Here is a 24550-nt window from a genome sequence, read left to right as displayed (position 1 = left end):
TATTAATAAATATCACTAAATATTAGCCCACAAAATGTATGTCGGTAGGTATGTTTTTGTTGTTTATAACTGCCGAATTTTTGCCATGATGTTCTATCTGTCATTTTATCGAGGAAAATTGTCAGATACTGCAGCGTCTGCAAGTCACAGCAGTAATGCCGCAACAGTAATGCAGCTGCAGTAGATATCCGAATGTCACCTTAAATGGAACCGCGGTATTTAGGCTGCCGTTTGTACTGCTAGGTGTATATATAAATGTGCGAGTATCGCTTAATCGTGCGAGGTAATCCAGGATTTGATCGTGTGCTGTTTTTCAAATATGTAATTATGGAGGTATCCCCTCTCTGTCTCTCTTCATCCGTTCTTGCTCGCGCCTGATTGATGACGCCGGAGATTGCATGCAAGGATTACATTCCAGGACGGGTTATTAGTTGCGGGGAATAAAGCTCAATACAGCGGGCGTTATTCATAAACGCGATACTGGCCTGAATCGTGTGTCTTTATCTGTCACATTGACTCATATATTTGTAAGAAAGGGATAAACATAATTTAACTACCTAAGCGCCACTTGCACCATTGCACTAACCCATGTTTACTGGTTAAACCTGGAGTTACTATGGTTACCAGTACGATTTGATACCGGGTTAACGGTTTAACTGCTTAACCCCAGGTTAATGAGATGGTGCAAGTGGGTCTAAATAAGGCTCGTATAGTTAGTTTTATGAACGGGGTTAACCTCTCGTCTGTGTATGATAAAGATCCTCACCAAATTTTGTGTCATCTTTATGATTTTTTCGAGAACTTTTTTTTCTGCTCTATAAGCTATAAGGCACGACCAAGGTTTGATCCTACGACTTCAGAACGCTACACACATCCGAAAGGTTAGATATACTTGGTCAACCAGATCTTGACAGTAGAAAAAACGGCAAATTTGAAAAATGTAGGCGCGAAGGGATATCGTCCCATAGAAAATTTGAATTTCGCGCCTTTTTTTACTGACAAGATTTGGTTGACCAGCTATATGTCTGAATCCATTTAGATATTTTACAATGTACCTTTCGCGGGCGGCGAACCTAAACATGCAAGTTGTACCCTATCCAATCTATCCATTTTGATTCCATTGAGTGTCGAAATATACGTTTGTTGCGGCATATACGGCCGTATCTTTTTTTTACGTTAACTTAGAAGTTTGATTTTTTCACAGCTTCAAGGGACCGTAGACCTGAATATAACTATGATTTAAATTTCAACTCGATTGCACGCGTTCCCGAGATAAAGGGTCTTGACAGACAGACGGACGAACGGACAGACGGATGAAGTGAAGACGGTGGAAGTGATCCTATAAGGGTTCCGTTTTTTTCCCTTAGAGATACGGAATCCTAAAAATGTCTAGTCCTATTAGCAAAAATTTAACAAAAGAACAAATTGGCCCTCTAGGTACTTTAATTTAATGTCGTCTGAATCGTAACTAGCCCGATCCTTATTGCGAAAAAAAAACCTTGTCTAGTTTCACGCCAATAGATAAGAATGTCCGACAATAATCCGTAAACCGAGGGCCTACCGCGAACCACGTTCGACGTGATGCCTCCCTGTCACACTTACGTACGAATTTACAAGTGCGACAGAGAGGCAACACGTCGAACTTGGTTCGCGGTAGGCCTTCTGATCGGCGATTGCAATAAAGCGGCCAAGCCTGGGAAGGCTATTCGAAAACTAGTAGATTTCAGCGGGACGGGAATTTATTTGATTAACGACCTTAGATAAGGATGCGGAGACTTGTTCAACATTTTGTAGCGGTCAGCAGCGGACTTCAAAATACGCTGCACTAGAGCGTTGCTTTGAGCCAGGCGAGAGACGCAATTGACCGATATATCATATCCGATATATCATATCAATTAATCGGTCACATATCACAGAGCAACAGACCTACGTGCATATGCATAAAGTTCACTTTCAGTTTTGACACTTCGGTGACGTGGCGTCAGCGAGACAGCTTTTGTGTTTGACACGGCGTCGAAAAGGTTAACGGTCCTAGATTAAGTTCAGAATTGAGTCTGGGCCCGCAAACGAGAGAGTCGAGATTGTGTTATCTAACCCTATCACTCTTGCATATTCGAGCGACAAAGAGGCAAATAGCTGAGTTTCTATGTTCGCGTTTCCCGGTAGGCCCTTTGTAAACAAACCGCCTTGATGTATCAACGTCTTATTTTATTGTATATGAAAAGTGTCAAAAAACAGTTTAAGGCACAGTATGTATAAGTTACTCTATGGTTTACGATGGGTGCTAGTGCTGCACTCTGGCGGCAGAACATTGCAGTAATACTACTAATACTCCCTATTGCGAACGCGAGCGATTATTCTATGTATATGTTCTTAATCAATCATTTAAAGCCCCTAATGTCTAATCACACGATACTCATAATTATTATGCGTAATATGGAGAAAATAATTCAAAAAGATTGATTTGCTTAGTAAATTATATGATAACTCCACCAAGTGTGTTTGTAAATACTCTGAGGCGAACAAAAATATTTGGTGAGTCGACTGAGACATTCTTGCTAATTAACAACTGCCAAAGAGCGAGTAATATTCAGAGAAGCGAATAAACTCGATAAAGACAAGCGACCAAGGATGTAATCCAATGATTTGAGGCAAGGTTTGGAAAAGGCAAATATGTAGAAAGTTTCGGCGATGTGGCCGGATAAGGCGGATAACTCTGTACTCGAGCATCGAAACAGACTTCGAGAGATTGAGAGGTAGAGAGAGAATAGGTAGGTTTTGATTGATTATATCAAGACAAGTAATTGTGCATTGTTCTGCTCCCAATTTCTATAGGGCTCATGGCGTGGCGTTCGAATTTGCAGTACAAATGGGTAAAGTTCACTCTCACTGTCAGCAGAAGCGGGAGATCTAAATCTACATGACTAGTAAAATAGCCGAAACAATATGAAGCATCACTCTAAATGGAGCTACATATAACGGTCCTTAGACTGATACAAGATTTTCATCGAATAATCTCAAGAACCAGTGCATGATTCAATGTTTACCGGTCGCCGTGGTAAAACCGAATCAGTGTCGGTAAAAACCCGAAGTAAATATTATTTAACATTTCGGGCTTTTACCGATCGGCATCGGTAAAACCTAGGTTTTACCGTAGGTACTTCAGGATTTACAGTAATATAAACATCTTATAAAACATAGTATCCCTCGCCGCGTCTGTCTGTCTGTACGTCTGTATATTCGCGATAAACTCAAAGATTTTCATGCGGTTTTCACCTACCTATCAACATTACAGAGTGATTTTTGAGGAAGGTTTAGGTGTAAAAGTTTTGTTAAAGTTATGTGCGAAGCCGGGGCGGCGGGTCGTTTAATAGTTTCTAAATTTTCTAATAATGAAACTAGTGACCCGCCCCGCCCCGGCTTTGCACGTGTAACCTTTAGTATAAGGCCTGAGTAGACGCTCGAAGCGGAGCGTTCGGCGGGGCGTGCAGCGTGGCGTCGGGCTGCGGCTGCGTGCACTAAGGCCGCTCCTATACGTTTGCATTTGTTTAATATGCACGCCGCACGCCCCGCCCCGCTGCACGCCCAACTCGAGCGTCCACTCAGGCCTTACACTTATACCTACTTTACTTACCACGAGGCACAAATTTATTACAAGGGCAATACCTATGAGTAAAGTGGAGTTCAATACAAATTGCCAATAATGTAAACAAACCAATTTCCCTTCATTGTTTCGTGATCTCGTACTATTACAAAATGTTTTATCTACACTTTATATACCTACTTAGTTTTATTTATATCAAAATTATTAGTTAAAATATGTAATTAAGCTTAGAATAAATTTAAAAGTGGCAAATTACTGCCTCGAGTGAGACTCACGGCCGGATCGATACTCCAGCGCTCTGCCAACTGAGCCACCCAGGCCTCATCCATAACCAGCGAATCTTTCCACCATATGGGTTTAGGGGACCCTAGCGACATCTACCGTAAGAGCGTTACACTTCTTAAACGGCTACCACTTACTTGATAATTATATTAATCCGTTAATATGCCTTTTTACTACAAAGCTTTCTACAAAGATGACAAACAACAGTGAGTCTTGAATATTTATTTGTTCGTATGAATGGAAAATAGATTCCCCCGATTATTCACCAGTCCACCTCATTACTGTAGGGATTAGCTAATACACAATTAATTCCCTTTGAACCCAAACTCAATATGTATTCGCAGGGATTCGTTTGTAGATGGGAATAAATCACCTGAGTTACCTACTTTGGTCGTTCGTGTTCGTCGATTTGAATTTTTGGTTCAAATAACATTTACAGTAGGTATGCATATGGTGCTAATTTACCGCCCTAGTGAGGTAGCACTATATGACACGTGAGGTCATATTTTAAAATCAAAGAGTGCAATAGCATTAAATGGCAAGTAACTGCCATTATCCGGCGATAGAAAATGACGGGGCCCTCGTAAACGTATTTCCTAACAACAATATCAATGTTTTACGCTGTGTGTTCTACATACAATATTATCATCGCCACGCCGTTTACATAATCAACACTTTGACTCTTATGTGAATATAAAAGAATGGAAAACCGTAAAATGGGGTGAGTAGGGTCAAAACTGAAATTCAAACCTCAATAACATTTTATTTTTACATGTGAAAACTGAATGGTGTATATAATAAGTGTTCCGGACGTTTGTATTTTAGTTTTTATTTTATTTTGGGTAGTTCCATTTCATAACTTTGACGATAAAGAGGAAAACCCACCTCACCCCGTAGTGCCTCGTATTTGGGGTGAGAGGGGTTTTCATACAAAGGTGATTTTGGATGATTGTTGGATCGATTTTTTTTTTATTATGCGTATTAATATAGCTCCATTTTAAATTGGAATACATTATTTTTTAGAAGTAGCCTTAAAATCCCTTCTCACCCCCCTCTCAAACCTTCTCTCCCCATTCATAACCCACCTCTCCCGGCGAAACCTACTCACTCCGTTTTACGGAACCTAAATACTTCTTTATGGGGAACACCGTCCACGATATTCTTTGAGTTTCCATGAAACAAGTGTTCATCAAAAAAAAACATGTCCTTTCCTTGCTGGGCATTTGAAGCAGTTTGAATAGTGCACCAGAGAAATAATCGCCATAGTAAAGCACAATCGCTGGAAGAGTGCCAAGCCATCGCGACGTACGAACTAAGCCAGGACGTGGTTTCCTATGTGTTTCGTCGCGATAGAATTAACAATTTCCCTTATCGACAGTCACTGTCCGCGGAGCAACGCTTGTCGATAACCGTTCCAGATAAACTATAATCGTATAGGTACAGAGGCTTGGCGGAAAACTCGCTCGGATTCGTTTTTGTCTATGGTAGATGGGCAGCCGGATTAAGCCGTGCGTGATATGCGATTTGTAGCCAGTGATATGTGTACGGATTTAGATTCACTGGCGTAATTACCGTTACGAGCAATTAATGAGGCTAATTACTGCTTTACTGGAAATGCAAAATCAATGTTGATGATAATGATGATGCCTAGATAAATGACATATCGTGCAGCGATGCTGTAGACGGTACAACAATGCTGCAGCAGTAATGCTGGTGCAATTTGAATCCGAATGTTACCTTTAAAAACTACCCTTTACAACCATGAACCAACCTTTTAAATGGGTAAAAAGATCGTTAGAAACAAATAACTCAATTGTTTTTATTACCCTTCTGATTTGTACACACAACTGTACAAAGGAAAGCATTTTAGGAAGGTGGCGTTATTCATACACGGCTGCTAACTTAATCAGTAGATGATCATCGTTTGTCCCTATCTGTCGTTATGCCATAGAGAGAGACAAACGATGATCATCAGCTGATTAACTTAGCAGACGTTTATGAATAACGCCATAAGTATGTATGTACTATGTGTTTAAGTGTATGTATGTGTTGCTTAGTTTGATAAAAAGAGTCCTAATCTCCGCATGCTAGTGGACTTCATGTCATTCCTCTGACGTGAGCTGACGGAGGCACAGGATTTATAACATCTTTTCATTTACCCTTGTCACGGGCACATTGTCCGCAAAATGCGTGAGGGGTAAATAATCATAATCATAATCATAATCATTTTATTGGTAATAAATAAATTACATGTCAATCAAATACAATTGTAAATCTAGTTATTTACTAGTTTAAGACTAGGAAACTAACTCTTATTGCTAAAGAATAATTCTTTATGATCATAGAACGCCTGCTCTATAAGCCATCTCTTAAGTTTTGTTTTAAATGTTGCTAAACTATGTGTAGCGATAATTTCACCCGGGAGGTGGTTATAGATCTTGCGACCCATGACGTGTGTGAGTTTTCCTGACTTGGCGAGTCGGTGTGACACGCAAGGTAGCTTTCCAGCGCGCGCGCTGCGTGTCTCATACCTGAGGGGCTACCGCGAACCACGTACGACGTGTTGCCTCCCTGTCACACTTACGTACGAATTTACAAGTGCGACAGAGAGGAAACACGTCGAACGTGGTTCGCGGTAGGCCCTCTGCGCGGGGCTAAGTTACAGTTAGGCGTTGCGTCTACTTCTTCCCGTGTAGCCACTGCCATGTGAAAAATAGAGAGAGATGGCATCGTCAAAATGCCAAGTGACTTAAAGTGTGGCTTGGCAGTTTCGGTTTGAGGGATTCGCACTATAGCTCTTACTGCCCGTTTTTGTAGGCGAAAGACCCTCTCCCAATCAGCAGCTCCCGCCCACAGGTCGACCCCATACTGAAGATGCGAATGTATGGATATAGGATATAGGATATATGGAATAGGCAATACAACGACTGGCAACGACTGGAGCCAATCGTTTCACATCGTAAAGAAATGGACAACTTTGTTTAATTCCGTAGGCAATGGACAAAGTTCTATGAGCTTGTTAAATGAATCAAGAAAATGTTGAATTTCTTGCAAAAATAACTATACCTAGTTTGTCAAAGAACTGTCTCATATCAAACATAGACAGAGAGAATCATACTATCTTTGTCTTACATTAGTACTAGTATACCTTATCCTATTGTAAGTACCTATGTATTTACTTACAAAGATTTAGAGCAATCTAGCTAGTCGTTTTAAAATGAGAGCGTAACTTTTTTTTTATGATATAGGAGGCAAACGAGCAGACGGATCATCTGATGGTAAGCGATTACCGCCGCCCATGGACACCCACAACACCAGAAGGGTTGTTAGTGCGTTACCGGCCTTTAAGATGGGAGTACGCTCTTTTCTTGAAGGTTTGAAGGTCGTATCGGTCCGGAAATACCGCAGGCGACAGTTCATTCCATAGTTTAGCTGTGCGAGGTGTGTGTAACTACGTTTCTATGGAGAACCTAGCTTGCGGCGGACTCTTAATACTCATTTATCTACGTAGAATAAATTTATTTTGTTCTAAGTTTAATTTGTTTGTGAAGATCGCTCACGCTGATTGGTCCATGTGAAATGAAGTGAAAATCGAGGGTGAGATTCACGTCGATCACCAAGACGATCGTTAAGGTCCTATCAAAACCAGTTCAAAACCAAAACAATTTGATTTATCTGAATCAGGCTTACGCTGCGTACTAAGTAGGCAAACAACACGCGAACGCGAAGCGAAGCGATGCGGCGCGGGGTGAATCAATCCTATGATACCTATAGAGGTGTCCTACGTGGACGATCTCGTTGCGAACGCGAACGCCGTGGGCCCGCCGCGCGGCGCCGCTTCGCTTCGCGTTCACGAGTTGTTCGCTTACGTATTTAAGACGCAGCGAAGACGCAGCGTTAAGATGAAGTGCCCGGGTCATCCTTTATGTGAGTATTTTCTGACCAAAGTGAGCTAGTATCGGAGTTCTCGCGTGCCGCCGGTGGCGCGGTTGACAGGCAATATCCGGATGATCCATTGTTCGCCTCATTGCGGATTCTGGGCGATTCGCCGTCTTTATTCGGCTCTTGCCTTCCCGGGAAATGAGGTAAATGTAAATAGCAGAAAACGTTCCACAACTGAAAATACTAGGAGAAACTATTTTGCAATAGGTATTAATGTACGCTCTTTTCTTAAAGGATTGAAGATCGTATCGGTCCGAAAATACTGCGGGAGACAGTTCTAACCTAACCTAACCTATATATATTTAACCTTGGAGTACTGAAGCTTGAAATAACTAATGTTGATGCGTTCTATAATTATCACGAATAAGTAACGTAGGTTTATATTGTGAAGAGAAACTGATCTCACTAGAGGTGAGATAAGTGTGATTATTGTTGTGTCCTAGAAAAGCTACGGGTGCGATTTCACGTTCCACGGTTAGCCTTGAGCCCGGATCAGACGGATTGTAATTTCGTCGTATTCTTTGCGAAACTATGATCTCAGTGGAAAAATAAAATGCGGAAGCAGGAATTTACTATAGGATTTAGGATTTATTATAGGAAGTTTAGAACACTACCATGGATGGAGACGCTTGGACACGTTCTGATTTTTAATTGCTTTAAGTATTTGGACTATTTGAGCAATTTCCAATTGTTTTATACTTTTACGGTAATCAAAACGTTGTTTCATTCATTACATTACTTTCATTACCAACTTTTTACTTAACAAAGCTTGTCATTCTATCAATTGTCAAAGTTTAAAAACATAATCCACTTAAGGACCCTTTAGTTTAGGGGTATAGTGGAGAGTGCGCATGTCGCTAGGGTAGCGAACACGGAGCACACTTCAATCGCGGCGCGCACTCGGCCAGCACGCTCGCGGCACCTCGCGCTATGGCCTACGATCGCGCTCCGTCATTTGTAAACAACCGTTTTAACGGATGAAAGTTTTTGAATTTATAAACCAAAATTGACATCGAATTCTGTTTTCATTATTGGTATCTTTTTATTATGAGACAGAAGAGTTGATAGGAGTAGTGAATTGGAAACGTGATGTGACTAAGTAATTACTAATTACAATTAATTAGAAGTGCGTGAGTGAACTCATGACATTGTTAAGATGATGTTTTTGTTGCTAATTACGTTATGTGGTGAGTAAAGTATGATAACAGTCAATGAGTGGTTTTATATTAGGTGTTTTAAATCGCGGGTTTTGTACCTAAGTCCCTGCCTATTGATCCCCGTTAGAAACAAATTAAATATTATGGGAAATAAAATTTAACAAGATCAATTGTAAGCTCAACAAAGCCTGTGTTGTAGTATTAGACGACGATAAACACACAAATAAATGCCCTTACCAGGATTCGAACCCGGGACCTCCTAGCTGCTTCATACATCTTAGGCATTTTATTTCATTTAACCTGGCTCGGAATATGCCTGTGGTTTTATACAATTATTACATTAAGTATATTTAGAGATACATACTCGCCATGTATTTATTTATCAAATATATTTACGATTAAAGTACCTATTGTTTACTTATAACTCAAGTTAATCATTGCGAAACCATTTTAACTTACCTAAGTTAAAATGGTTTCGCAATCATTGTTGAATTTGTTTTTAACATGCATTATATTCAAATGACGTTATTCATACCTAAATGTCTGTCAAATCTTACAACCCATTGATCATCTATCATTTGAAGGGTCCACGGAAAGAACATCTCTAGTGACATTTTTCGGAAAATGAGATTTTTATCTCAAAATGAAGAGCTCTTAATGAACTATTAGTTACATCTTTTGCTACCACTGTATAATAAATGTAACACAACTTTATTTTTAGTTAAATAATACCTGGTCACGGAATTACCATACGTTTTGACATTGTTCCAAATTTTAAAACCGCGATTACACAAAATGTCATATTTCATATTTCATATTTCTTTATTTCGTATATGCACGGATACATTACACGTCAAAACATTGTAGGTACTTAGAGATAAGATTAAATTAACACTTATTCTTAATTACATTTTCCATTATTGATAACACCTCTAACTAGTAACAAGTTTCGTGAAATTTATTTTATTCACTACATCACCCTACCACCTGTATTATTAATTCCATGGATTTATTTACGATTATTTTGTTACTTCATTAATACTACTTTGTTACTACATGTCACACGGAAGTTTAAATACAAACTCAAACATCATCCTGTGTGCAAGATTACGTCATTTTTACGTCATCCGCACTTTTTGTCCGACCCCTGTAGATGATTGACTAGCCAGTCTAGGGAATGCAATTACCGGTATATTTTCAAAACCGGTAAATTACCGACAGAGAGGTTGTTCAGTAAAAAAATATATTTTCCTACAAAATTGTTTATTAACTCGTTGTTTTTATTGTTATCAAAACAAAACTCCTGAAAGACCAAAACATAATTAATTAATAATGACGTACTTAGTGACCTACTTACATATAATTGTAACATGTAATAACTACTAATAATTAATTATATTAATTAAATATGAACACCAAGTATGACTATTTAGTGAAATTCCTTGGAAAAATGCCTGTCCAACTTATTTAATAGTAAAACTATTTATTATAGTTTATGTAAATACCCACAGTCCACGTGAAAGATATAACATAGGTATGTAAGTATTATGTTTACATTTTCACCTTATTACAAAGCAGTAAGATGCAAAAGTGTAAACGTAATCTTTGACGTCGACTGTACATGATCATAGGCCAGGGGCTAGTTTCATGAAAAGAAAGAAGGTGTAAGGTAGGTGTAGAGGTGAATAAAATTAAATATTATGTAGTTTGATCCTGAGTAAATATTAGGACAATATTTAATACAGGAGTAATTATTTACCAAATTCATTAAAGTAAAAGCAAATTCACGTAATATTAACCTTTTACAAATAAACCACATCGTCTACAATAAACCCCCCTGGGCCCCGCATGGAAAAGGCATTGCCTCACGCAACTGCCACGGTTTCGCTTACTGACATCCAAGCCCAATTCTAACTTACCTGACATCAAAATGATGTCATTTGTTATCGTGCATTGCGCTCGTACTTGATAGGCGCCAGCGAAACGCACAATTACTAAATGACATCATTTCGGTATCACTTTGATGTCACTATACGTTCGAATTAGCCTTTAAGTCTCGTGGCCGTCTCGCACGAAAGATCTTTAGCGTAAGTTAAGCTACTCTACTCAAAGCTTTCAAACTTGGGCCACGAATGTGTTTGAACTGATTTTGTCTGTTTGATGAAACCGAGCACAAACTTGAACTAATTCAAGCTCTAACTTGTAACTGATTAAGTTTTAAGTTTTCAACATTTCTAAAATTTACTTAGGTACTTTGTACTAAATGGGTGACGCTAGCCGTCTCATTAGCTATTACTGCCGCGATTATGAGATGTGATTCAATACTTTACTAATTTTATCAAGGAAATTGACAGATATAGCGAACGCGTCATGGCTGCGGCAGTGCTGTCGCAACAATGATGCCTCCGCAGTTGCCATCTGAACGTCAACTTTAAGCATGCTTCTAGTAACTACGAGGGGTATTCAAAATATTCTCGGTATGAGAATGAAAACAAACAAGTATGAAAAGTTTGATATTTTTATTTTTCAATATACTCCCCCCCTATGTTCATACACTTAAAAGATCGATCAATTATTTTTTTTAATCCCTCGTAAAAATATTTTTTATCTTTCGTGTAAAAATGCTCCTCCACTGCCGCCTTCAATGCTTCATCGTCAGAAAATTTATTTCCACGCAGATCCTTTTTAAGATTGGGGAGCAAAAAGAAGTCGCTGGGGGCTAAGTCCGGACTATACGGTGGGTGAGTAACAGTTTTAAACCCACGTTCAACAATAGCTGCCTTGGCAATATGAGCAGTATGGACGGGGGCGTTGTCATGCAGAAGCAGAATACCTTTGGTTAACTTTCCTCGCCTCTTTTCTTTAATTACATCCTTTAATTGACGTAGAATGTTAGCGTAGTACTGTCCTGTGATATTTACACCTTTTTCTTTATAATCGATTAGTAATACTCCTTCACAATCCCAAAATATCGTGGCCATGACCTTGCCAGCTGAAGGGATGACCTTCAACTTCTTGGGATGAGCTGAACCCTTAATGTGCCACTGCATGGACTCTTGTTTACTCTCTGGGTCATAATGATGAACCCAGGTTTCATCTCCAGTAACTATTCTTTGCAGCACCTCATCAGGATTTTCACCGCACAGGTCAATAAAATCGGAACAACAAGCTACACGCATGTCTTTTTGAAGCCGAGTCAGCATTCGCGGAACCCATCTTGCACTTACTTTTGACATATTAAGATGGTCATGTATAATATCATGTACGGTACCAATAGAGAGATTGGTTACTTGTGCTATAGATTTTACCTTCACTCGACCATCTTCCAATATAAGTTTTTCCACTTTATCAATATTTTCTTGTGAAGTAGCTACTACAGGCCGGCCAGGTCTAGGGTCATCTTCAATACTCTCCCTTCCGCGTTTAAACTCGCTTGACCACTTTTGAATGGTAGATAAAGAAGGAGCAGACTCACGGTAAACACAATCCATTTCCTCTTTTATGGTTTTTTGATTTTTACCCTGTTTTGTCAAGAATTTTATCACGCATCGATGTTCTAATTTAGTTAACATTGTCAATTCGCACAGGATGTTCATGTTTGTTCAGCAATTGCAGAAAAACAAAAGACTATCTCGGTTCGAATTATACTTTTTTTTAATGTCAATGAATAAACCTTAGCGGCCAGTAACGAAAGAAATTTTAGAAGAGGTCGTAAGATATCAATACCGAGAATATTTTGAATGCCCCTCGTATAATCAATCACGCGATTCTGAGTAGGAATAACCTTAAATTTAAGAATTCCTAAGAACACTTAAACTTAAAACAATAAAAAAGTCCATTTGCAATGAAGGCGAACATCTTTTTAAGTGTAATTTAGTGTAATTTTTCCGGATAATTTATTCAGGAAACGGATATTCCAGTCCATTTGCTTTACTTTAGCACTTTGGTTCGGCGGAGAGAAAGAAATGCTTTTAATAAAAGTAATTTCAGAACAAATTTACTCGATTCGGCTCAATTAAATCGAATAATGTAGAATAGCGCAAAAATATTACAATATAATTACAAAAAATAATCGCTTTCCATACAAAAAACAATTGCGTTTTATTAAGTTATTAAACACTATTACTACATAAATATGTGCGCATATCTAAATACTTTCGAATATTCGTTTGCGCTGAATTGATAGTAAACACTTTGTTTTATACAGAAATCATGCAAAAAACGTTATTTTAATGTTACTTTTATAAAAAGAAATATTAAGGTTTTTTGTTTGGAATGCAAACCACCTTAAGTGGTCTATATAGCTTCACAGCAAAGTAAATATAAATTAGATTTTGAATTTCTGCATAATATATGCAATCGGTCCCTTCGTAACTTACTAGTAATTTATGCAAATAGGGAAGGGCTGTTCTCTCTTCTGTTCTATGACTCGACTTAGTGAAGTGTGTAACTTGCAAATTAATTTAAAATCAAATTTCAGCTGTGACAGTTTAATTGTGAGTATTGTGACAATAGTAAGTAAAATTTTTCAAGTAAAATTAATCTTATCATATGGCCACCCTATGACTTTTGACATACGCTGTATGGAAAGCGACAAGACGTCACATTGAGTAGGGTGACCAAATTGTATGCAAAAATGCTTTTTTTTTTCTACTTGTCATCTGAAAAATAACTATCATGAATTAACAACATCATTAGGCTCATCATTCAATTATGCATGATGTCTTGTTCTCTTTCTCCATGACCCCAAGTCACCTTGGCTTGTATTAGGTATGCCCAACATTAAAATTTGTATTACCTAAGTTGTTTTCAATGAAGAAGTCGTCAACTTTGTGAATCGTAAGCATTTTTGTATGAAGCAGCCATCAACACCGCTTCGAGCCGGCTCGGCACTTGACCGATTTTCTAACGACACGCCCAAAGCTTTCAAACAATAGTACTTAGAGCTTGGTTTGACAGATCATGCTAAAATAAGTCTCGGGGCTGTGTTGTCACAGATTAGGTTCTTCGAGTCAAAGAGAATTAAATCACTACGTGCTTCGAGTGTGTCAGATAGAACGCACACATTTAGTGTGATGGGGCACAGAATAAATAATAGTACTAGGTACAGAAGACTCACTCTCTAACAAAACGCGTCTGTTACAATCAGCACAGATATGGCCGCTAGGTGGCGACAGCGCCACGCGCGGCGTATGGCTAGCCACCAAGATTGGTGTGGAACGGATGTACTTACTTTTAGCTATACCTGTAGCAAAGCGACGAAATCGCGGAGTGAGCCACGCCTGGATGGGGTTAGACTACTCGCTATAGGCTTGTGGTGTGTAAGCTGCAAAATAGCATGGGTACATAGGTACATTTTCTGACGAAAAAAATTACAACTAAATAAAAATTTACCTAAGTATAACAACAACAAGTAATATAAGTATGCAAAAAATTATTCATTCATTATGTTCACATGCAGATAATTACGATAATAAAAGTTAAAGCAAGGGTTTATACAATACCCTATTATTTAACTATTTTGGAGTTGTTGAAGCGCATATTTAATCATTTGGTTATAAGCCCGAGCAAACTTCAGCCTGGTGAGGAGTGTACTGGAGTATGGTTCCCCTATATGGACCCCGCATTACTCTGTACACAGCTCCGCTATAGAAGTGGTACAGAAGCAATTTTTGAAAGTTCTTGCGTTTAGATTTAAACTGGGACGTACATACAGATCGTATACTAGTCGACTAATCAAGTTCAATATCCCCACACTAGAAGCTCGTCGTAAGATGTATGACTTTTTGAATTTATATAAAATTATACACTCAAAAATTGACTCTGCTGCACTATTATCATCCATTACCTTTAACACACCTAGATTTAGAGGTCGTAACACTAAACTTTTCGCACTTAGAGTGTACAAAAACAACACTTCCTTCTATAATCCAATTACAAGAATGTGCCGCCAATATAACGATTTAACAGCCGGTGATCATCGCGGTAGGGGCATTGATATTTTTGACCCTCACATCGCTAGGTTTAGGAAGTGCTTGGCTGGCGTCCTCTTCTCCCACTAAACTGATGACATCTGCCTTAATCCTCTAAGTTTGTTTCATCTGTGATGTTTAATAGTCTTTATATGTAAAGTTCGTTACTCGTTATATTGTAATGTTTAGATAGTTTTTTCTTCTCTGATATTTTTCACTGTAGCTATAATATGGTGTTAAATAGTTTGTAATATTTCCGCTAAATTGTAAAACATGCTGTGTACACTTGTTTTGGATCTCGTGCTAGATTTAAGCCATAATGTACAATTGTATTACCCATGATATTGTACGATGTCTGTTTAGTGTACCTAATAAAGTAAAATAAAATAAAATAAAACTTTATGCTTAAATTCGAACTTCGTACGACGTACTACACGACGAGACGGTTTTAAGTACATACAGTCGAGTTGACAATCAACGTTACAAGTTAACGTCCCAAAATATATTTACACGTCTCTAAGACACTGGCAATAAGGTCGTGTATATATATTTTTGAAGCGTTGGCTTTTAAAGATGTTTCTGAACTCGATTGTACACGTGTAAAAACTTGCTAGAATATCTTTGACAAGTTGCGTGAATACTTAAGAGTTTCTTAGAACTTTGGAGTAAGACTTGAATATAAACTACTTAAACATGTAAACATGATTATGGCCCACGTCTGAAAGTTTAACCTTACCTACTTTATCATTATTTGACAACAATTACGTTAAGTTCCAAAGAAGTGTAACAAAGTCGTCTCGAGACTCGAGACAAAATATAAAACACGTTAAAAAATTTAATACCTACTCTTGGAGACGAGACAAGTGACAACTGTATAGAAAACAACAATTGAAACTTAAGTACCTACTTACATAAATAATTGGGTACTTTCCTCTACTTAAAATAAATTATTTCACACCGTAAAGCATCAGATAATTATTAGAAAAACATAGACATCAGTTATTTTTAAATATTTCTATTTAATAAATTGGATTGAAATATAAAAAGTAGGCGAGTTGACCGTGACGTCACTACACACGTTTTCATATAAACTCTATATTAGAAAATCGTTTTGACAGTTCTAAAAAAGAAGCTGATTTGACTAGTAGGAAATTAGCCAATTGTATAGAAATCATCACGTGAATTTTACTCGCAGCTGTCATACAGATACATTTATATGTATACTATACTAGGGACCCGCCCCGACTTCGCACGGGTTAACAAATTATACATAAACCTTCCTCTTGAATCACTCTATCTATTTAAAAAACCCGAATCAAAATCCGTTGCCTAGTTTTAAAGATCTAAGCATACATAGGGACAGACAGCGCGAAGCGACTTTGTTTTATACTGTGTAGAGTATGTAGTGATAGTGATTACATTTAGATTGGCGTTTGTAAGGTGCATCTACACTACACCGCAATTAACTTTTGTGAAGCAACTGTTGAACAACACAGTGCAAGTAGTTAACTACGGATAATACTAGGTACAGAAGGTTCACTCTCTAACTAAACGCGTCTATTATGACAGATATGACCGCTAGGTGGCGCAATCGCGAGCAGGCGTCCGTTTCATAGCGGTGCACGGCAACTACTATGGCTAATAGACACCAAAATTGGTGTGGGCCGCATGTACTTCGCCTCGCCTGACGGTGTGCCTTTAGTCTGTGCAAGCTTACTATAGGGCTAGGGTTGTGTAAATTTGTACGATTACGATACATTGTTTTTTCCTTGTCCTGTCCTGTCCAGTCCTGACGTCGGGCCACGAGATAACGCAGCTGAAGGTGCCACTGCACGCGGACCCGCGGCGCGCGGCCGAGCTCAGCTGCCACTTCCGCATGGACGACCAGAAACTGCACTCCGTCAAGTGGTACCGCGACCTGCACGAGATCTTCCGGTACAACCCCTCGCAGAAGGTATGTGAATAGTTTACTGCTAATCATTCTCTACCTACTGTGAAGATGATGTATTGAAATGTTGATAATAATAAAATATAATGCTGGATGCATTAATCGCGATTCAGCGCGGTAATGCGGCGAGCGTTTTGGGCACCTTTGCGCCTGGGATGACGCAGGGTGGGATTTTTGACTGATTGCTGACTGCTTTGTTTTTGACTCGTGTTTTTTTTTGTGTTATGTAATTTGTAGAAATGTAGTGTGTAATTATGTGATGTTTTATATAATTAATGTAATTTTGGTACAATAAAGTGTTTATCGTGGACTGTATTTAAACTAATACACATGTCTAACCTTAATTTCATATCGGTTCTATTATAATAGTAGATTGTTAATGAGGGGATGAAAGGAACCCATTCCGGTCGAGGTAGTTTAGTTCGTCGAACGCAGTGAGAGCGCCAATAGCTCGAGACTAAGATGGTGACTTTCATTTCGAATACGAGGAAAGTAAAATACACGTGCATATAAAAAATGCATATAAACATTAGTAATATTTCTTGAGGATACTTTCAATTAACTGTTTAGATAACATATCTTTATTTCTTTCGGATGGGGAGTTATTATCAGAATGGAAATTGTGCAACAAATCCATTGAAAACCTACATTTTAATTGCTTATCTTAAATAAATAAAAAAACCGTACTTAGAAAGTACAGTGCCCTAGAGCAGAGCGTCAGAAACGTATCATTTTCTGCACACTTTTTAGAACAACAACGATCCACTTTCGGAGCATGAGAAATGAAAATATAAATTTGCAATTAATTATCTTTCCTCAAGGAGACCACCCTCATTAATAATTGAACACCTGTCGACGTTCAAAATTAAATTCCAACGGTATTGACCCAAAGTACCTCTACAAAGTACCTCTAACCACATTTTAAGACTACCTAGTCCTTGCCTACAGAAAATGGAGCAAGTTTTTCTTTTGTTCCAAAAAAAAGCGTATAATTAGAATTAGATTTTACTTAATTATAACTTTGCGTGGAATACGACTAACCTAAGTTGGGAGTCAATTCTTCATTTGATTATTACCTATCTTTATACGCCCCTAAATAACATTCGGAGCATTGTTACTGGATATGTTAAAATAATTGTTGATACCTGTATTTTTGACATTTCCTGACGCAATACAATCAGCAGCAATGAAAAATTGCGCCTCAATACTGCAGCAGTAACTCTAGTACCTACAGTCTGAATGCAAATTTTATTTGAACGAGCTCACTAACGCCTGAAGTATATGAACTCGCATTATCTTCTTTCTTCAGCTAGCCTTTTCCCATATTATTTGGGGTCGGCTTTTCTTGTCATTCTTCGCCTGGCGTATCTGTCGATAAAAAAATGTGTGTATTACGTCGATTTAAAAAATGATTAACTTACAGACGCAGATCCGCTTGTTCAACGTGACCGGTGTGATGGTGCAAGGCGGGTCGTGCGAGCAGGAGTCGTGCGTGGTGCGGGTCATGCCGCTGCCGCAGGCCACGCGGGCGGCCTACACCTGCGAGGTCTCCACCGAGGGACCCATGTTCCAGATCGCCCGCCAGACCAAACACATGACTGTTGTTGGTGAGAATTGTTATCTTGTTATTATCCTGTTCAGTGTGGTATTCATTGCAGTACGTGGGGATTGAGACTCCATTCTAGATGTCAAGTCAGAAATAGACACTACCAAATCTAGGATGACGCTAAAGTCTATGAATTTTGTAGCTAACAGATATGATTCCTGATTCCAATATGATTCAAATGTCGGTTATAATACTTATAATATAACGTCTGGTGCACGTTCGAATTGGCTTGTCTGTTTTATATGAACGCTTTTATGTAACATTTGTTTTCAATCATAAAGATAATAAGGTATCCATTTCTGATTCCGAAACAACATAATGAAAGTACCACGAAAGAACCTGTAAGTATTCTTCTGTTATATAAAAGGTGCTTTACCTAGACCTTAGGTAATTAACCTTCTATTGCAGGTAAAAAAACTTGTAAAAATTTGCAGATTAATTAAAGATGCAATGTTTTTGTCTTTGTAATCGAATTTCTCAAATTACTTAGAAAACCGAAAGACTCGCACACAGAGAGCTGCGGTTAACAACACATTGTCATTCCTTTCATTCAGACGAAACAAGATGCCGCTCCGAGTGGTTCTACGCCTAAAGATTTAATTACGCTTCCATCCTTTGTTACAACTCAAGAACCTAACGGTATCAAAAGAAATTTCTCTTACAATTTTTAATGACTCAATTCTTTTTAGATATTTATTTAATCCTATTGAATCTTCACGCCTGACTTGAACACTGAAGTGGTAGGTACAACTTTGTGATTTATACAAATATTTTCTGCCCGTTTATTCCTAAAAATTTTAAGGCCAGTAGTAGGTATACCTCGCCGGAAATGGCGGGATGAGCTTGACACCTTGGTCAAAGACTGGTTGGTGGGAGACTTCCGAAGATATACGTAGAAGAATAGGAGGGAGGTTATTATATCACGCTTCCTTGCGTTGTCCCGGCATTTTGCCACGGCTCATGGGAGCCTGGGGTCCGCTTGGCAACTTATCTCGAGAATTGACATAGGCACTATAGTTTTTACAAAAGCGACTGCCATCTGACTTTTCAACCCAGAGGGCAACTAGGCCTTATTGGGATTAGTCCGGTTTCCTCACGATGTTTTCCTTCACCGAAAAGCGACTGGTAAATATCAAATGATAATTCGTACAGAAGTTCTGTAAAACTCATTGGTACGAGCTGGGGTTTGAACCCGCGACCTCCGGATTACAAGTCGCACGCTCCTACCGCTAGGCCACCAGCGCTTCACACTATGGGCTCATAATAATAAAATTAAATATTTTACCCGCAGCTATGCCCGACAAGGATCCAGTTATAAGCGGAGCACCGCACTTTGTTCGTCCCGGGGATCAGATGCTGCTGAATTGTACGACGGACTACTCGCTGCCACCGTCAAACATTAATTGGTACATCGACAACGAAATACAAAAGGTTGGTGGCATTGACGTATAATAAGGACGGGCTAATGGGGCACTAAAAGTGGTACTAGTTCAGCGGTGTTACTCACGAATTCCAGCCAATCGTGCAGTCTAACGCAACTAGTTGCGACCAATAGCGCGCGTAATGCGAACTCGTCAACCAATCGCGCACGTGATGCGAACTCATCAACCAATCGCGTTGTAGCGATTTCACACCGCTGTACCCTCATTATTATTGCCCGTAAAGCCAGTCCCTTTTAATTGTATTTAGACTTGCAAAATGGACCTATTCAACATCGTAATGAGAAACTTAATATCCTACAATGAATAATTGAAACCTGCAATGATTCCGAGTTTGTTATGTTAGAAGCTCAATTTTCTATCCTTTAGTACCTATAATTAAGAATGTACGATACCCTAGTTGACCGTCGGACTAATTACGCTAATTACGAAAAAATCGTTGCAATAAAGACTTTTCATTTGTCCTGTAATTACAACAATATTTTGCTCCAAATTAGTATTAGGCTACTAACAAGATTCATTTTTTTACGACCTGAATCGCCACTTACTTTTGCGGCAATAGGGATGATGACACATATTGAATTTTATAACAAAATCTAGTAAAATAGATAGCAAACGAGCAATTTATCACAATAATGTGGATATTAAAATAAAATAATGAAAAATTACAAAAATACAGGACCTGATAGTTTCAAAATTTAAGTTTTTTTTAACTTCCAAAAACGATAAAAGTAAGGGTACCATTCGATTCCTTACATTTCATCCAAAAAAATATTTCACCGACAAAAACGCAATTTTCTTGTTTTATCCATACTACAAGATGGGCTCCCAGAGACCTTGACGTCACGTTCCCTTGTCATTTTGTATAGGGCGTTTCGCGAGTGAAGTGCGACTGTCGGCCTTTGACTACAATTTCTGACTTTTGTGTTACTTTAATGCAATGGGTCCCATATAGACATTTGATCCTAAAAACAAACCCGATCGATTGATACCATAAATGAAAATTAGTCATGTAGCCGATTATAGTAATGGGTATTGTTGCAGCCCGAAGCGTGGCAGCACACGGAGGTGAGCGCGCCGCTGGCGGGCGGGCTGCGCGCGTCGTGGCGCGTGCTGCGCGTGCGCGTGCCCGCCACCGCCAGCGGCGCACTGCGCATACGCTGCGAGTCCGTGCTCCTGGTGAGTCTCATGCCCTAATTTACAGTGGTAATACACTATCCGCACCGCGACCTTGGGGTGACCGCGATAAACAAATATCTCTTTCTCGCTCTCACTTATGGGTGCGACGCACCAAGGTCGCGGTGCGGTGCGATAGTGCGTTACCACTTTAATATTCGCTATTTAGAGAGAGGACACATTAGCGTCTCCTGAGCACGACGTCTAGTCAACTCTATGACTAGGTACTTAACTGCTCGACGCAACGCTGGCGCAACTGCGCAGAAACATTTTCCTTAGCGCTGACTAAAGGCCGACGCTCAAAAGACGCTAGTGTGGGGTCTCTGTGAATCTGATGCACAAGTATATACAGGGTGTCCCAAGAAGTAGTGATATACTGAAGCTGGGAGGTAGAGGACCTAGAGGGCTATCTGAATCACCCCCATGTATGTTCCGCGATTTTTCGTATTTTCGGAGTTATGATTTTTTTTAATTTTTCACCTATCGCCGAGTACGATGAGATTTTTATTTATGGTGACGTGAATTATTGCGGTAGATGCTTGATTTTTTTTGTGTGCTAAGCTGATAGATAGGCCAATTCAGTATGGTAACATTTACTATCGTTAGATCTTTGAATGGAATTTAAAAAAAAATTAATGCCAAGAAAGATAAAATTACCCAGTATGTTCACAACTTCAAGGGCGCTTAGAAAAATAAAACATACTGGGTGAAAAATTAAAAAAAATCGTAACTCCAAAAATACGAAAAATCGCGGAACATACATGGGGGTGATTCAGATAGCCCTCTAGGTCCTCTACCTCCCAGCTTCAGTATATCACTACTTCTTGGGACACCTTGTATAACGAAGTCACCTATATCATCTGTGCAGGTGGACCCACTTGTGCTACGTGACACCGTCGCCACTGTCACCGTCAACACTAGGACGCAGCTTTATGATAAATATGTTTCTAACAGAGGTGGGTATGAAGTCAGACATTCGAGTATACAGACAAGTACGAGCGAAATGCATGCGCGGCTGACATCATTTACATATCATTTTGATGTCACAATGTACGTTTGAATTGGCTTCTATGAGTTCTATGATTATGACTCATAACCACCAGGCTCGGCACTGTCAGCGCGGCGAGCGGCATTTGTTTTGTATATCACAACTTGGGAATACGAAATTAATATATATTTAGGTTTGTAGAACTTTGTGCGCTTAGAGCATAATTAAGGTACTATTTATTATTTTCATTATTTTAAAGTGAAATTCTGCTAACTAATTATTAATTTAAGTAAAAAACTTTAAAACATTCGCCTTAACCCTTAAATACATGATTTTTTCGTTTTGCCCGAAATTAATATATATATCACATAATTGTTTGCTGTTTCTAGGAAAAATAGTAAAAAAAATTATATCATCGATTTTCACTGGGAAATCAGTGTTAAAAGTTGCATAGTCTAAATCATATTTTTGGAAATATATAGCAATTAGGAAAAATCTTAACTGCCAACAGAAAGGTACACTATTTGTGATGTTCCTATGATAAAATTTGTAAATATAAAATAATTACAAACCCCGAAAAATCTGCCCAAAATCACATACTAAAAATCATCAACTTCCAGGTTTTTCCAAGTTTTCCGACATTTCGTCTATAAACAAATGTAACTTTTATAAATTAAAATACTGCGTAAATTTATGTAATAATTCGGAAAATTTATTAGTTTTACTATTGAAATAATATACAAGAACAAATAGAATTTGTTTAATAATGCATAACATTTGATGTTTATGTTGTGTGTATAAATGCATCACTATGCATTTAAGGGTTAAAATTCTACCTCTTTGTTTCAGGTGTGGATATCTCCGAGAACGCAAACTCTGTAGTAGCCCTTGTGGTTTTCACTCTTATATCAAGGTTTATGAGCTTATGAGGATAGTTAATCATTTCTGGTGATATTAGACGTAAGTTTAGATACATCGATATTTTTTTTCTTAAATGTAGAATGTCCACAGAACATTGTAATTTCTCAGAATGCATAAAATATTAGGTAAGTAGATACATAAGTACAGATTATAGGCCCTATATACCCCTAATACAAACGGCTTATAACAAAGAGGAAAATATTTTTTTTACACTGTAAATTATAAAAATCTAAAAATGTATAAAGCACTATAGGTGTAATAAGAACTTTATAAAATATTTGTTTTCAAGAGTGTCAGGGAGGTCGATTCTAATTTAACAATTTGTTATGAACTCAAATTTGTTATGCAGCTCACGCACGGCTTTCACTTCATTTCGCATACACCCATCAGCGTGAGAGATCTTCAAGGTCATATCAAAATAAGATCAAAACCGTATGAAATTGTTAAATCGGAATCGGTTCTGTAGCTTCTCTGTAATTTATCTATAACTAGACATTAATCCAATGGCTGTGTTTCACTTAAGGTTAAGTCAATTCTTTGCACGAGATCTTTCAACTATTATAGTACTGTACAGTTACACAAAATTGTTGTATTCGTTTAATTAACCGTTACACATAAATGGAATACGCAAATAAAAATATAAATAAAGTAAATATGTTGGTGTTTTTATTTTTCACTTGCCTGTAGTTAACCTTTTCTACGCCGTGTCAAACACAAAAGCTGTCTCTCAGACGCCACGTCACCGAAGTGTCAAAACTGAAATTGAACTTTATGCATATGCACCTAGGTTTATGTTGCTCTGTGGTCTATGACCGATTAATACGTCTTTGGCGTTGGACCTGCGGTGCGTATATATCGGTCATTGGCGTCCAAAAGGTTAAATAATTTACACGGATACGTCATAGTAGAACGTTGCCGCGTACCGCTACGGAACGGACGCCTGCTCGCGCTTGCGCCACCTTTAAGGTGACAGTCCATTTCCAACCGAATTTTAGATTTTCGCCGCCGCATTTTACTATGGAAATTGACAGTAACGGCGACGCGTTCAGTACCAGTAGTGCAGCTGCGGTCAGAAATTGAATGTTACCCTAAAGTAATATCTGTCGTAACAGACGCGTTTTGTTAGAGAGTGAACCTTCTAATCTGTAACTAGTGTACTTATTTTGTGCCTACACAACAACGCGACCACAACATAGAGCTTATTTTTCAGAGGATCTTTAAATTGTAGGTTAGGTACCTAAACTCTTAAATTGTTAAGGGTACATTATTGGACTCCTTTGAAGTAACGTTGAGTCAAAAGGTGTGAGTTTATGATCGCCTATAAAATACAAAGTATTGTTCATTGAGTAGGTACTTCACTTCAACTTAGTCGAGTAGAAGCTTTCGCTGTAATATCAATCTTATGGCTTTAGTAATAAAGTTTGTTTTGACATGATTGTTTAGTTACAACTCAGCTAAATAAAATAATTTGTTGCTTATAATAACTTTGCGCAAAATTTATCGCCTTTATTATTT

General features: G+C 38.5%; 1 protein-coding gene across 2 annotated transcripts in view; it reads left to right on the top strand.

Moving 5' to 3' along the window:
• LOC134650926 (uncharacterized) overlaps positions 1–23091 on the top strand; it is a 435267-nt gene extending 412176 nt beyond the window's left edge. The window contains exons 1-7 of one of the 2 annotated variants that reach the window (XM_063505880.1): positions 8905–9015; positions 16745–16911; positions 18329–18512; positions 19803–19942; positions 20995–21129; positions 21995–22082; positions 22964–23091. In XM_063505880.1, coding sequence (XP_063361950.1) covers positions 8985–9015; positions 16745–16911; positions 18329–18512; positions 19803–19942; positions 20995–21129; positions 21995–22082; positions 22964–23043 — 825 coding nt within the window. In that variant the 5' untranslated portion in view covers positions 8905–8984 and the 3' untranslated portion in view covers positions 23044–23091. Of the gene's footprint in view, positions 1–8904; positions 9016–16744; positions 16912–18328; positions 18513–19802; positions 19943–20994; positions 21130–21994; positions 22083–22963 lie in introns of those variants that run through there. The other variant, XM_063505878.1, reaches the window with a different exon arrangement.
• The last annotated feature ends 1459 nt before the right edge of the window (positions 23092–24550 follow it).

Source organism: Cydia amplana, chromosome 9 (assembly GCF_948474715.1).
Source record: "Cydia amplana chromosome 9, ilCydAmpl1.1, whole genome shotgun sequence".
NCBI lineage: Eukaryota > Metazoa > Arthropoda > Insecta > Lepidoptera > Tortricidae > Cydia > Cydia amplana.
This window is presented reverse-complemented; position numbering and strand designations above follow the sequence as displayed.